Source organism: Schistocerca piceifrons, chromosome X (genome assembly GCF_021461385.2).
Source record: "Schistocerca piceifrons isolate TAMUIC-IGC-003096 chromosome X, iqSchPice1.1, whole genome shotgun sequence".
In the NCBI taxonomy this organism is placed as follows: Eukaryota; Metazoa; Arthropoda; class Insecta; order Orthoptera; family Acrididae; genus Schistocerca; species Schistocerca piceifrons.
Genome location: NC_060149.1, coordinates 911,936,134 through 911,950,812, shown reverse-complemented (window position 1 = coordinate 911,950,812; position 14,679 = coordinate 911,936,134). Strand labels below are relative to the sequence as shown.

General features: G+C 38.4%; 1 protein-coding gene across 1 annotated transcript in view; it reads right to left on the bottom strand.

The window, feature by feature from the left end:
• LOC124722003 (histidine ammonia-lyase-like) overlaps nucleotides 1–14,679 on the bottom strand; it is a 233,334-nt gene that overhangs the window by 108,731 nt on the left and 109,924 nt on the right. Inside the window, exons 6-8 of the mRNA XM_047247177.1 lie at nucleotides 8,846–8,918; nucleotides 6,734–6,800; nucleotides 1,874–2,037 (exon numbers count right to left, since the gene is read on the bottom strand). Of these exons, the coding sequence (XP_047103133.1) occupies nucleotides 1,874–2,037; nucleotides 6,734–6,800; nucleotides 8,846–8,918 (304 nt within the window). The remainder of the gene's footprint in view (nucleotides 1–1,873; nucleotides 2,038–6,733; nucleotides 6,801–8,845; nucleotides 8,919–14,679) is intronic.

Here is a 14,679-nt window from a genome sequence, read left to right as displayed (position 1 = left end):
AGAAAAATGATTAGGAAGTATGTGATGATGAATGTTTTCTATTTTTGACATTTCTATACTATATGTACATTTACTGTGTACCACATAATCCTACATGATCCTAATAAAATTCAGTTTGTTCTTGTTGGGGGTCAGCTGTCAATTCCTGCACCAAGTGTCAATATTCTGCAGGTCTTCCTGCATTCTGTTACAATTTTGTCACACAGTGTCTTCTCTTTACACAACAGCACCATCCTTGAACAGTTCCATGGAGCTTCCAATGTATCTTCTCTTGGACCTACAGAGTGAGCAGAATTTCACATGGTTGTTGTTTGAATAATGAGTGCTGATTCCTACAGAGGATATTTTTGGCCTCTAGAAAGGTTGTTATAGACAAGCATAAAACTCATTCTAAAACTGTACAACAGATTGAAATCACCCATAACAACACACAGTTGTGTTTATTTGTTCAGCAGCCCTTCTTGGAAATGAGAATGGCATGCAAACTTTCCAATCACTTGGAAGGCTTTATTCATCAAGCAACCTATGGCAGTCTGCTTCTAGAAGCAGTGCAAGCTATTTTTCATTGCCAGGTCTGTGGTACTTCTGTAGACTAAAAATACCTAAAAGATTGCTCATAAGAACTATCACATAACAGTAATAATTTCAAAATGATACAATGACTTTATGTGGTGGTGAGTCTTGTCTTGCTTAATACCATATTTTAAATGCTCTGTTTCACAGTATTACTCTCTAAGGTAACAAAGCCTGCATAAAGAACTAAAGTTAAAAATACTACAATTTGCATGTTGTGCATCTGGAGTCATCAACAATAGGCATTCAGCAAATGCCTATTTTTGATGACTCCACATGCACAACATGGAAATTGTAGTATTTTTATCTTCCATGTGCTTTTATTGCCATTCTTGATATCACCAGTACATATTAAATTGTTGGAGGAATCTATTTTCCAGTTTCTTATGTGGTGCAGTTGTGGTGTTTCAAATGGGGGTATTATACTACTACCTATACAGCTCTCACACTAACACGTAGTCATTTCCATCTCTTTTGACTATTATATAAAATAGGCTGCTTCACAAATTACATGGGTGTCCAACATAATATAATGATGAGGCTGTAGAGGATTGTTGCATATCCTTCCTATGCAGGGATATATTCCTTGGTACATCACTGGAATGAACGTTTGCATGGCTGTGTTGTCTGTGTTAAAATACAACATGCATCCAAGCCATATAAGAGTACATGTGTTGCAAAATTGTCCATCACAAGTTTAGTAACCTTACATTTCAAATTAGTTCTCATTTGATCACATGGAAATGAATCAAAATTTCTAAGTTATTTAATTTGAAATATGTAGTCTAAATATTAAGATACATGAGTAAGTTGATGTCTCCTAATTACAAGTATATGTTCAGTGCATAAATGGCACCAGAAAAAATAAATATATCATTATCTGAATAAATATAGTATCTCACTGTGATGAAACTTACCTCTGTGGTACACAAAAGAGTTTATACATTAATATAAACAACAAAAAAGAATAAGTCTTGTTTTTTTTATTTCCAAAAAAGTAACATCAAATGTTAATACTCATAAAACCCCTGCAGAAAGAGTCACACATTACATAGCTGGCACTGCTTGACATCTAAGAAAAATGATTAGGAAGTATGTGATGATGAATGTTTTCTATTTTTGACATGTTTATACTACATAATTTTTAATGATGTATTAATTAGTATGTGTTAGTGCTTAATATTGATAGTATTAGAAAATAAAACTTCAATATTTTTCTACAACATGTGGTTTTTATAATAATATGAAATGTATCATTTAACAATGTTTTCACTGCCATGTGAAAATTTAACAGTCTTACCATTAAATGCATTGATTAAGTGTTGTAATGTTTGGAGAGATATACCACTGTGGCCTTTAGCAAGAACATTTATTCGTAGTGCTAGAAGCATTCTTGTCTTCTCTGGATTCAGTGGATTTCCTACACCTGCTGCATGGGATCTAATTAAATTGTACTGGAGCTCTCTGTGAATAAAACATTTCCTTATAAGTAACATAATTACCTTGCAAAAGGGCTAATACTTGGACTACACAGTTAATTTTTCTCTATAAGAAACATTTAGAGAAAGAAAAAATATAGGGTATATAAGATACAAATTTATTGTTCAGATTAACATTTAAAACTTAAGCTTTTTTTTTATACAAAAGATGACATTTATGATTTGAGATTTCCACACGTGAACAATTTATCTCATATCATCAGGTTATAAAGGATTGATCCAATGGTCTTAGAGCAAGGGCACCCATAACCAGAGGCAAGGACAGTGATGGGTAGGGGCGGGGGGGAGGGGGAAGACATCCCCCCCCCAGCTCTCAGAGAAAGAACAAAATATAGTGTAACAAGTTGTTTTTCTTTCAAGAAAATGATTTAAAGTTGCTATTAAAACAGGTTTTCAACATGGTTGGAACTCAAACTTTTTTATGGCCACTAACAATTGTCATTCATCTTCCACATCTACATCTACATGGTTACTCTGGAAATCACATTTAAGTGCCTGGCAGAGGGTTCATCGAACCACCTTCACAATAAGTTTCTATTATTCCACTCTTGAACAGTGTGCGGAAAAAATGAAAATCTGTGAGGGCTCTGATTTCCCTTATTTTATTATGATTATCATTTCTCCCTATGTAGTTCAGCATCAACAAAACATTTTCACATTTGGAAGAGAAATTTGGTGATTGAAATTTCATGAAAAGATCCTGCCACAATGAGAAACGACTTTGTATTAATGATGTCCACCCCAAATCCTGTATCATGTCCATGACACTCTCCCCCATATTTCTCAATAATACAGTATGTGTCGCCAGTCTTTTAACTTTCTCAGTGTAGCCCATTAATCCTATTTGGTAAGGATCCCATACCTGTGCAGCAATACTCCAAAAAGAGGAAGGACAGGCACATTGTAGGCAGTCTCTGTAGTAGATCTGTTGCACCTTCTAATAAAACACAGTCCTTGGTTTGCCTTCCCCTAGGTGTTCTTTCCAATTTAAGTGGTGTTCCAAAATCCTGCTACATATGAATGCTAAAGATATGGGCCTGTAATTTAGGGATTACTCCTATTGCCGTTTTTGAATATTGGTGTGGAACTTTCCAGTCTTTGGGTACATATCTTTCATTGAGCGAGTTGTCTACATCTACATATGTACTCCACTAGCCACCAAGCGGTGTGTTATGGAGGGTACAATTCATGCCAAAGCCATATCCCCCCCCCCCACCCACCCCCTACCCCCCACCCCCTCTGTTCCACTCACGGATCGAACTAGGGAAAAATGACTGTCTGAACACCTCAGTCAGAGCACTAATTTCCCTTATCATTGAATGGTGATCATTGCGTGATTTGAAAGTTGGAGGTAATAATATAGGCTCTACATCCTCAGTGAAGATGGGATTTTGGAATTTAGTCAGCAGCCCCTTCCATTTAGCGCATTGTCTATCTGCAAGTGTGTCCAACTTCAAACTTTCTATGAGTTTTGTAATGCACTCGTGTTGGCTAAATGTACCAGTCACGAGTCTTGCCACTCTTCTTTGGACCTTCTCAATCTCTTGAATCAGACCCAACTGGTAAGGGTCCCATACAGATGAACAATACTCTAAGACTGGATGAACTAACGTATTGTAAGCTAATTCCTTTGTTGAAGGCCCGCATCGCTTCAGGATTCTACCAATAAACTGTAGTCTAGAGTTCACCTTACCCATTACTTGTGTAATCTGATCATTCCATTTGAGATCATTTCAAATAGTCACATCCAGATACTTGACGAATGTTACCACTTCCAAAGACTAGGCATTTATTTTGTACTCATTCATTAATGGGATATCCACCTTGTTATACACAGTAGGTTACACTTACTAATATTGAAGGATAACTGCCAGTCATTACACCATTCATTTATTTTCTGCAAATCCTCATTGATTTGTTCACAACTTTCGTGTGATACTGCTTTCCTGTAAACTAAAGTATCATTGGCAAACAGTCTAATGCCTCTGTCAATACCATCAACCAGGTCGTTTATGTAAACGTAAAAACCAACAGACCTATTACATTGCCCTGGGGCACACCTGAAGGTACGCTTGTTTCTGTTGAAGTCACCCCATTCAGGACGACATACTGCTCCTGTCTGTTAGAAAACTTTGCATCCAACCACATATGTCATCAGATAGATCATAAGTGTGCACTTTTGTAGCAAGCGACAGTGCAGAACTGAGTTGAATGCCTTCCAAAAGTCGGGAAATATGGCATCAACCTGGGAGCTGGTATCTACAGCCTGTATCATGCCTGTGTATATCATGCACAAAGAGCGCCAGCTGTGTCTTGCATGACCACTGTTTCCTAAAACCATGCTGGTTTCTGTAGATGAGCTTCTCAGAGTCTAGAAAGGTCATTATGTCTGAACACAAAATATATTCCATGATTCTACAACAAATCGATGTCAGTGAAATTGGCCGGTAATTATGTGCATCTGATTTTCTACCCTTTTTGTAGATTTCTATGACCTGGGCCTGTGAAACTTTCTGCTGTTCCAGTGATCTCTGATAGATGATGGATAAGAATGGTGCTAGATTTGTAGCATAGTCAACACATAATCTTACGGGGATACCGTCTGGGCCAGATGCCTTCCTGGCGTCTAAGGATCTTAACTGTTTTACAATCCCAGATACAGTAAACACTAATTGAAAGGGGGAATGGTGCTGCAGTCCTCTACCGTAAATGAGTTTTTGAAAGCGAGCTTTAGAATTTCGGCCTTCTGTTTATCATCATCAGTTATATTACCCATACTGTCAGCAAGAGAAGGTATTGAATTATTTGTAGCATTCATAGATTTTATGTACAACCAAATTTTTTTTTTAGATTCTGCAAATAAAATATTGCTTTCAAATTCATTAAGAGAATCTCTCATTGTCCTTCTGACAGCTGCTTCCATTTCGCATAATTTCTGTTTGTCAGCGGGGCAGTGAGTACATTTAAAACAACTGTACAAAATTCTCTGATTTCTCAGCAACTTCTTAATATGTTTCCAGAATGAGATTTTCACTCTGCAGCAGAGTATGCGCTGATATGAAACTTCCTGGCAGATTAAAACATCCCCAGGCTGTGGCTAAGCCATGTCTCCGCAGTATCCTTTCTTTCAGGAGTGCTAGTTCTGCAAGGTTCGCAGGAGAGCTTCTGTAAAGTTTGGAAGGTAGGAGACGAGGTACTGGCAGAAGTAAAGCTGTGAGTACCGGGCGTGAGTCGTGCTTCGGTAGCTCAGATGGTAGAGCACTTCCCCGCGAAAGGCAAAGGTCCCGAGTTCGAGTCTCGGTCGGGCACACAGTTTTAATCTGCCAGGAAGTTTCTTAATATGTTTGTTGTACCAAGGTGGATCCTTTCCCTTCCCTATATTTTTGCTAGACACGTACTTCTCAAGCACATGGTGGACAATACCCTTAAATTCCGACCAAAGATGCTCAATATGATTGTTAAATATGTACCTATTGCATCAGCATACTCTGGAAGGAACCTAATTGGTATACAATCTGGACCAGAAGACTCACTTTTATGAAGTGATTTAAGTTGCTTCACTATTTCAAGGAGATCTTCTAAGTTACTTACACTGGCAGCTGTTCTTGGTCCAAATTCTGGAATATTTTCTTTGTTTTCTTTGGTGAAGCAATTTCAAAAGTCTGTGTTTAGTGAAAACACTCATAGCCCTAGCTCTGCCCCCTCCCCCTCCCCCATCCATTACTAACTATTGTATGGGCCCCCTTGTCTCAGCACCATGTTACGAAAAGGATCTGATAGTACTGTCATGTGCAGTATAATTCAGCTTCACTATGAGCAAAATAAAAGACATATTATATGTAGTCACACTTCCAGCCAGTCAATTAATATATGTACTTACTCATACAAGTAGATAATAAGTATCCACTGATACCATTATAGACCAAATAAATTTTTATATTTTGAGACAACACATTATGTTTCAAATAGATTTGTATCTGGCAACAACAAACAATTGCACAGCATATAAATTATAGGATATCAAAGTGCACAAAAAATGAAAATTACTTCCATTAGAGACATTTATACATATTGTATTTTGCTTTGACACAACCAAGAAGGAGGTAGATAAGCACTACTTACTTTTTGGGTTAAGGCAGCTACACTTCTAGAATAGTTCATAAATGTGTATTTTTTCAGAGAGTTCAAAGAAATAGCAATATAAGCAGCCATTGAAAACAGAACATACTGATGTACTCATGTTAAATATGAGAGGAACTTACTGTACAGTGAGATCAAGCCAGTTACAAATACAGCAATACAGCAATATAGTAAAAGTAACAGCCACTTCATTGGGCAGATGTGAACCAACTCACTGCTAGTGGTATAAAAATGTAAAGAGTCGGCTAAGGTAATTCAGGTAGCAGGCTTTCCTTTTCTTTCAAACTTTGAGGAACTTGAAGCAACAGTAATGGTCTCATTCCTATATACATTGTTTATACCATCACTATCACAGGAAAAATGTGGAATAGGTATCGGCTGGGAAAATAAATGTACCTACTTTCCAGGGATCCTTGGTTTGCTCAGTTGAAAAAATTACGTTAAAAAGCACACAAAATTAAATTATGATCTTTGAAATGAAAAATATAAATTACATTTTGATATAAATTCTGTTTACTTACTCTAATTTGTCAGCATCAATTACGGTCCTCGCAAACTTTCCAAAACCTGTTGTTATTCCGTAAACCACTGAAGCAGAAACATTTGCACCACAGATGTAGTTATTTTTAAAGATAAAATAATTGTATTAAGTAAGAAATATGGACTTCTCATATCTCTTCACCATAATATTATTAATTTTAAAACTAATTGTGAATATTTATGAAGTTATTTCTTGTAGAAATCCTTAGAGAAACTTTCACAAACCCAAGGAGTTACTACAGTTATGCTTGATTTGGTCATATATTCATCACAAAATGTACAACATTTCTATTTTCTTCATCAAGATATATTAAACAATTTTCAGTTGAAATGTAGCATATCATGTTGTTTCCTTACAGTGTATGTATATGTACTAACTACTACATACATCCAAACAGAGCATAGCACATGCATGATAATGAGGTCAGTCTTATGTAATTTAGCAGCTTGCAAGGAAACAGGTAAAGTGATTCATGTATTTGAAAGAAATAAAAAATGAATCATGAAGTACATCATTATCCTCTTATCTTCAGAAAGAACACAGAAGACTGAGAAACAAAGAAGTTTTGGGCATATTGGAAATCAAGTGTTTCCAAAATAAACTGTTGTTCTTCCAAGCAAGTCATTAAATTTATTGGACTGTACAACAAAATTTTTGTCACTATTATTTAATTGTTAAGGATAAATATTACTGTTCATAATCAGTTCAGAAAGGCTAAAAAAAAGTGTCACAAGAACGCTGAATCAGAATGAAATAGTTCTGCCTACCACTGGCCCATTATTGTGCACAATCCACATCTCAATGATCTGATTTGAAGACAAATGATTATGTAGTGATTTTCCCCAGAGAATGGTCTCAGTGCCATGAATCTTATAAAGTTTTTAAAAGCATTAGTGCAAATGGCCAGGTGTGTCTCCCTCTCTCCATGTGATTTTTTATTGTCACTCTCATGGTGAGTAACCTGCACATGATTTGTGCTTGCACCATGATATGACAAGTATCTTAGCTCTCCTTTCTCCAACATAATTCCAGACTTACCATATCACATTTCTGTGATCCATAAACGTAATTTATCTAGCAACATGGCTCTCATTTTGAAAATAAAACAGTTTGTGGGACTGATATTGATTCCAATAAGGTTACTTCAGTTTTAGGTGAAAAAAAGGTTGAAGTGAAACTGAACAATATTTACAAATTCAGCGTGTCCAAATTCCTGAAAAAAAAGTTATTTAAAAAATGCCAAACAAGATTCAGATATGTGTTGGCAATGCCATAGTTTAACCTCTTATGGCCACAACATACAATTTTACATTTTATTCTCTTTCTTCTTTCCTTTCCCCTTCCATGTTCATCATTTTTATTCTGTTCCACTTGTTAACACTCTTTCAATTACCAGTATCCATCTCCATTTCTTCTCTGTAATTCATCTTATTCAAACCCTTAGGTATTTCCTGATTAGTTATTTTATGTCTCACCACCTGGAGATTCAGAGATCCAATAATTTGTGTAGAAAAGAATATTATCTGCTCCATTCAACTATTTTAATTTTATTTTATTCATATAGTTTCTATTATACTTTACTTCACTGTTCCCCCCTTTTGAAATATGTTTCTTTATATGTACAGATGGATATGTGTGTGTGTGTGTGTGAGTTTATACCTGTCCTTTTTTCCCCCTAAGGTAAGTCTTTCCGCTCCCGGGATTGGAATGACTCCTTACCCTCTCCCTTAAAACTCACATCCTTTCGTCTTTCCCTCTCCTCCCCTCTTTCCTGATGAAGCAATCTTGGGTTGCAAAAGCTTGAAATTTGTGTGTGTGTTTGTGTGTTTTTTATTGTCTCTATCAACGTACCAACGCTTTCGTTTTTGGTTTTAGATATATTTTTCCCATGTGGAATGTTTCCCTCTATTATATTCATAATGTAAATATTTTACTGTATATGTGTAATGTAAGCTAAATTTTCCTGGCAATGTCCGTAAACTTTTTGTTATTCCATATTTCATTATTCCATAGCTGACCACTTCTACGAGTCACTAGTTGCACTTAATGTGCTAATTCAGAATGTTTATTTCTAATTTACACAAATACTTACCTTTCTTTTCTCCTAAAATCTTGTCAATAAGTTCCCTTGCCCTTGTAACATTATTTTCTGATTCATGTGTGAGCTGAAATGAGAGGAAATGCAAAATTATCAGAAATATTTAATATTGCTTGAGCTTATTGGTGGCAGTTGATAAAATACACACACAGCAACAGAACTGTGGGTAACTGAAGATGATGATTGAATGAAAATGACAGCCCTTGCAAAATGCTCACTGATTTTCTCATAAATAACCAATTACAAAACCAGAAAGACATTTTCACTGAGAAATGACAAATATATTGCAGATTTCTATGTGGCCAAAATTTAATTGTTACACACCTAAAATTTTCTCAAATCCAGTTCATTTCTTTCTTATTGATGAGATATTTAAATGTCTAGGTGTGAGCAGTATTTTGAATGATGGTAGAGAAAATAGGCCTACATATATAAAATATGCTTTTTGGCTGCATGAAACAGTTACTTACACTGGCAGCTGTACTTCATGCAAAACAAGATACCATTAAGGAAATTACAGGAATTACCTGGGTCAAAGCTCAATATTTTTTCCACACAAGAAATTTAAATGATAATAATTTTATAATAGCAGAACAAAGTGTGCATTAATTTTACTCACTGTGAACATAAAATGAATATATGATTAGTGTGATTCTACTATAAACAATGGTATATCAAGGAAGGAAGGACAGAATTTAATGTCCATTGTCAGGAATTGTGTAAGCTACAATTGAAGTGGCCTGGGGTGAAGTGCCAGGGACGATTTGCAGCAGGCTGTTGTTAGCTCAGGAAACCAGTATTATGAAGTTAAACACTGTATCTAGATTTGTGATGCTACGCTTGCGGCACTGTGGCACAGAAGCTATACCCCTTTAGTGCATGATGTGGTTGATTTGTGGTATGCTGTTGGCCAAGAAGCTGACCATGAAATCTGTTGCCAGGAATGCTGACACTCAGAAACCCACTCAGTAGTGCATGGCCCAGTTAGGTACACTATGCGATCAAAAGTATCCAGACACCTGGCTGAAAATGACTTACAAGTTCGTGGCGCCCTCCATTGGTAATGCTGGAATTCAATATAGTGTTGGCCCACTCTTAGCCTTTGTGACAGCTTCCACACTCACAGGCATATGTTCAATCAGGTACTGGAAGGTTGCTTGGAGAATGGTAGCCCATTCTTAACAGAGTACTCCACTGAGGAGAGGTATCAATGTCGATGGGTGAGACCTGGCATGAAGTCAGTGTTCCAAAGGATCCCAAAGGTGTTCTAAGGGATTTAGGTCAGGACTCTGAGCAGGCCAGTCCATTACAGGGATGTTATTGTCATGTAACCCCTCCGACACAGGACATGAATTATGAACAGGTGCTCAATCGTATTGAAAAATGCAATCACCAACCCTGAATTGCTCTTCAACAGTGGGAAACAAGAAGATGCTTAAAACATCAATGTAGGCCTGTGCTGCAATATTGCTGGACAACATAACAAGGGGCGCAAGCCCCTCCATGAAAAACATGACCACACCGTAACACCACCGCCTCCGAATTTTACTGTTGGCACTACACTCGCTGGCAGATGATGTTCACTGGGCATTTGCCATACCCATGCCCTTCCATCGGATTGCCAGATTGTGTACCATGATTCATCACTGCACACAATGTTTTTCCACTGTTCAATTGTCCAATGTTTGCACTCCTTACACCAAGCAAGGCATCATTTGGCATTTACCGGCGTGATGTGTGGCTTATGAGCAGCCACTCAACTATGAAATCCAAGTTTTCTCACCTCCCGCCTAACTGTCATGGTACTTGCAGTGGATCCTGATGCAGTTTGGAATTCCTGTGTGATGGTCCGGATAGACGCCTGCCTATTGCATACTATGATCCTCTTCAACTGTTGGCAATCTCTGTCAGTCAACAGATGCGGTCAGCCTGTATGCTTTTGTGCTGCATGTGTCTCTTCACATTTCCACTTCACTGTCACATCAGAAACAGTGGACCTAGGGATGTTTAGGAGTGTGGAAATCTTGCATACAAATGTATGACACAAGTGACACCCAATCACCTCACCAAGTTCGAAGTCCGTGAGTTCCGCGTGGCACCCCATTCTGCTCCCTCACGATGTCTAATGACTACTGAGGTCACTGATATGGAGTACCTGGCAGTAGGTGGCAGCACAGTGCACCTAATATGAAAAATTTTGATTTTGGAGGTGTCCAGATACTTTTGATCACATAGTGTATAGTGTGATTGCTGGCAGATGCAGCCAGTGGTGTGCAAGCCTGCTGGAAATCTTTTAGGAGATTCCAGCCTATGGAAGTAGAATTTGCCCCTATGAGTGAAGGCACATGGTGCTAGGTCACCCCTTCATCCCTCCCAGTGTGGTAGGGCAGTGGCTGCACCACCCTAGTAATGATCTATTGCCCCCAGTGCAGGATTGTGGCTGACACTGAAGTGAACCTGGAGGTTCCACATCAGTAGAAAGGCACCAGCCAGGGAGGAGGACCCAGTGCTAGAATATGGCCTAGCAGTAGCAGAGGCCCAGACTCATGGAGGCTGCTTGCTGACCCATATCATTCTGGTGCATGATGTAATCCTCTTGTCATAGAACGTGCTGCTGGGCTACGAATATCTCTGCTAGAATTGATGTTTATTTATAATGGTTGGAAGTTCATTTGTTGTGCTAATATACTGCTTCCAACCACATATGGAGTAACAGATCCATCGCTCAACAGTGTAGACACGGCTTGACCTGTTCTGCAAGTCTCTCCACTGTGTCAACAGGATTGTGGTGCTCAGGCTCACCTGTCTTGTAATACATAAATAGCCCTGTTGCTGCAATTTACAGGCTGTTGTCTTGCTGCTCAACAGCTGCTTATAGCTTCTTCAACTGGAATGGCTGTAATGCCCAACTGATCTGCAACAAAACTCAGCATACATGGACAACAATATATAATATTTACACTTTTCTCTCCAAGTTCTACACAGCTTGAGCTACAAAGTTCATTGGTAGTGAATATATCTTATGCTTTTAGCCCTCTGGCTCATCATTCATCTACACTTAATAACTCTCCTGAAATCAACACTTGCAATTGACATGTGAAACTCCCCATTCTCACTAATTAACAGCCACTTTGTTCCTCATAAAATCATATAATACAATATACAACTGCTAGTATTGCCTTTCGCTAGTCATACCACAATGGCAGCTCTCCATGTGTTATTTAACACATAAGAAAAGTTGCTCAGGGGCCCTGTGCCACGTTCACTAGTGTTTTGTTGCATCTTACATTCTGGAACATTTATTTTTTTACTGGTACCTAAATTGTGATGTTCACCCACACAAAAAGTTTCAACTCTCTACTATCACTCTTTGTTCTTAATGTACAACTGGTGGCCCAGTGTGTGGTATCTGCACCACCAGGGGATCACATGGATGGGTGGCTCTCTGCCTAAGGCTGTACAGAACAGAGTCAGAGCTACTGTGGTGTTGGATATTGAGACACTCAAGATCAGAACCATGTGATGTTTTTCCCAGTACTGCTGCACATGGCCTAGCATCCATTTTGCAGAAATATGCCCCTCTTGGGTTGTTATGAGGTGGATAAGAGAGTGGATCAGATCAGACTGCTGTCATGTGGGCAACACTGCTCATTTTTTTGCCTAAGAAAAATTGAATCTTGCATTTGTCCATACCAGTCTCGAATACTCGGGTCTAACATATAATTCTTTCCCACTGACAATTTTGGAGCTTCTATGCTGTCATCACTGCATGGCTACCCCATCCTCTGGTATTAGCAATGTTTCCCCTGTTCTTACCTGTATTAATTTTTCTAAGACTTCCCACTTTAATGGGAGGGTTGAATGGTAAAACACCAAGACAGTGTGTAGCCATTAGCAATCAGGAAACGAATCATCACAGATAGATGTCCCTGGTCTATCCTAACTTCCGCTGTTGCTAAATGATGGTATAGTGGTAATTCCTCTTATACCTTCTCTAAGCCAGTAAGTTACTTCTCTAGTGCTAACAATGCTGGGCTTTGCTATCCATACACTACATTTCAGATGACTTCTTACAAACTGACCACTACCACTCACACATCCCAGATGCTGTTGGTTAACAATTGTAACAGCCTAACAGCCTTGTGACTATTACCCTTGTGTCCAAAAAATCCACTTTAGTCAGTGTAATCCTTAGATTTTGGTTCACAGTAACAACAGCTATCTTCATATACTTCATTACCTCCATTGTCAGTTTCTGTAGCACATGCATTGTTTAACAGCTCCTGCTTCAAACTTGACATCTGTGTGGTATGCCATTCTACAACTGCCTTTTTTTTAACTTTTTGCCATTTCCTTCTTTCTCTTCTTGGTACCATTTAGGACCTGGATATCATTGTCTCACAGACCCTCGAACACAGTTTTCAATATCCTTCTTCCAGCATATAAAAAACCCCTCTTGCACCCTTGCAAGGTACACTGTACTACATCTACTTCCTGTTGTATTTGCTCCTGTAACCATTCGTAGGACATGTACAATATATTGTACTACCCCAAAACTTCTCTGAATAGACCCTTTATCTCCCAAATCTACATCTACATATATACTCCGCTAGCCACTAGGTGGTGAGTGGCGCAGGACCCAATTCGCACCAAAGTCATATTTCCCCCATCTGTTCCACTCGCGGATTGTGTGAGGGAAAAACAACTGTCTGAATGCCTCAGTACAAGCTCTTATTTCCCTTATCTTTGAACAATGATCATTACGTGATTTGAAAGATGGTGGTAATAATATATCGTCTACATCCTCGGTGAAGATTGGATTTTGGAATTTAGTGAGTAGCCCCTTCTGTTTAGCGTGTCGTCTATCTGCAAGTGTGTCCCACTTCAAACTTTCTATGAGATTTGTAATGCTCTCATGATGGCTAAATGTACCAGTCACAAATCTTGCTGCTCTTCTTTGGATCTTCTCAATCTCTTGAATCAGACCCAACTGGTAAGGGTCCCATACAGACAAACAATACTCTAAGACTGGATGAACTAACGTATTGTAAGCTATTTCCTTTGTTGAAGGACTGCATCGCTTCAGGATTCTACCAATAAACTGCAATGTAGAGTTCGCCTTACCCGTTACTTGTGTAATCTGATCATTCCATTTGAGATAATTTCGAATAGTCACACCCAGATGATTGACTTATGTTACTGCTTCCAAAGACTGATCATCTATTTTGTACTCATACATTAATGGGGATTTTTGCCTTGTTATACACAGTAGGCTACACTTACTAATATTGAGAGATAACTGCCAGTCATTACACCACACATTTATTTTCTGCAAAACCTCATTAATTTGTTCACAAATTTCATGTGATACTACTTTCCTGTAGACTACAGCATCATCATCAAACAGTCTAAGGCCTATGACAGTACCATCAGTTCATGTAAATCGTAAAAAGCAGAGGACCTATTACACTGCCCTGGGGCACACCTGAAGTTACTCTTGTTTCTGTTGAAGTTACCCCGTTCAGGATGACATAGTGCTCCCTGTCTGTTAGAAAACTTTATATCCAACCACATATGTCATTGGATAGACCATAAGCATGCACTTTTTGTAGCAAGCGACAGTGCGGAACTGAGTCAAACGCCTTTCGAAAGTCGAGAAATATGGCATCAACCTGGGAGCCGATATCTAGAGCCTGTTGTATATCATGCACAAAGAGGGCCAGCTGTATCTTGCATGACCGCTGTTTTCTAAAATCATGCTGGTTTCTGCAGATGAGCTTCTCAGAGTCTAGAAAGGTCATTATGTCTGAACGCAAAATATGTTCCAT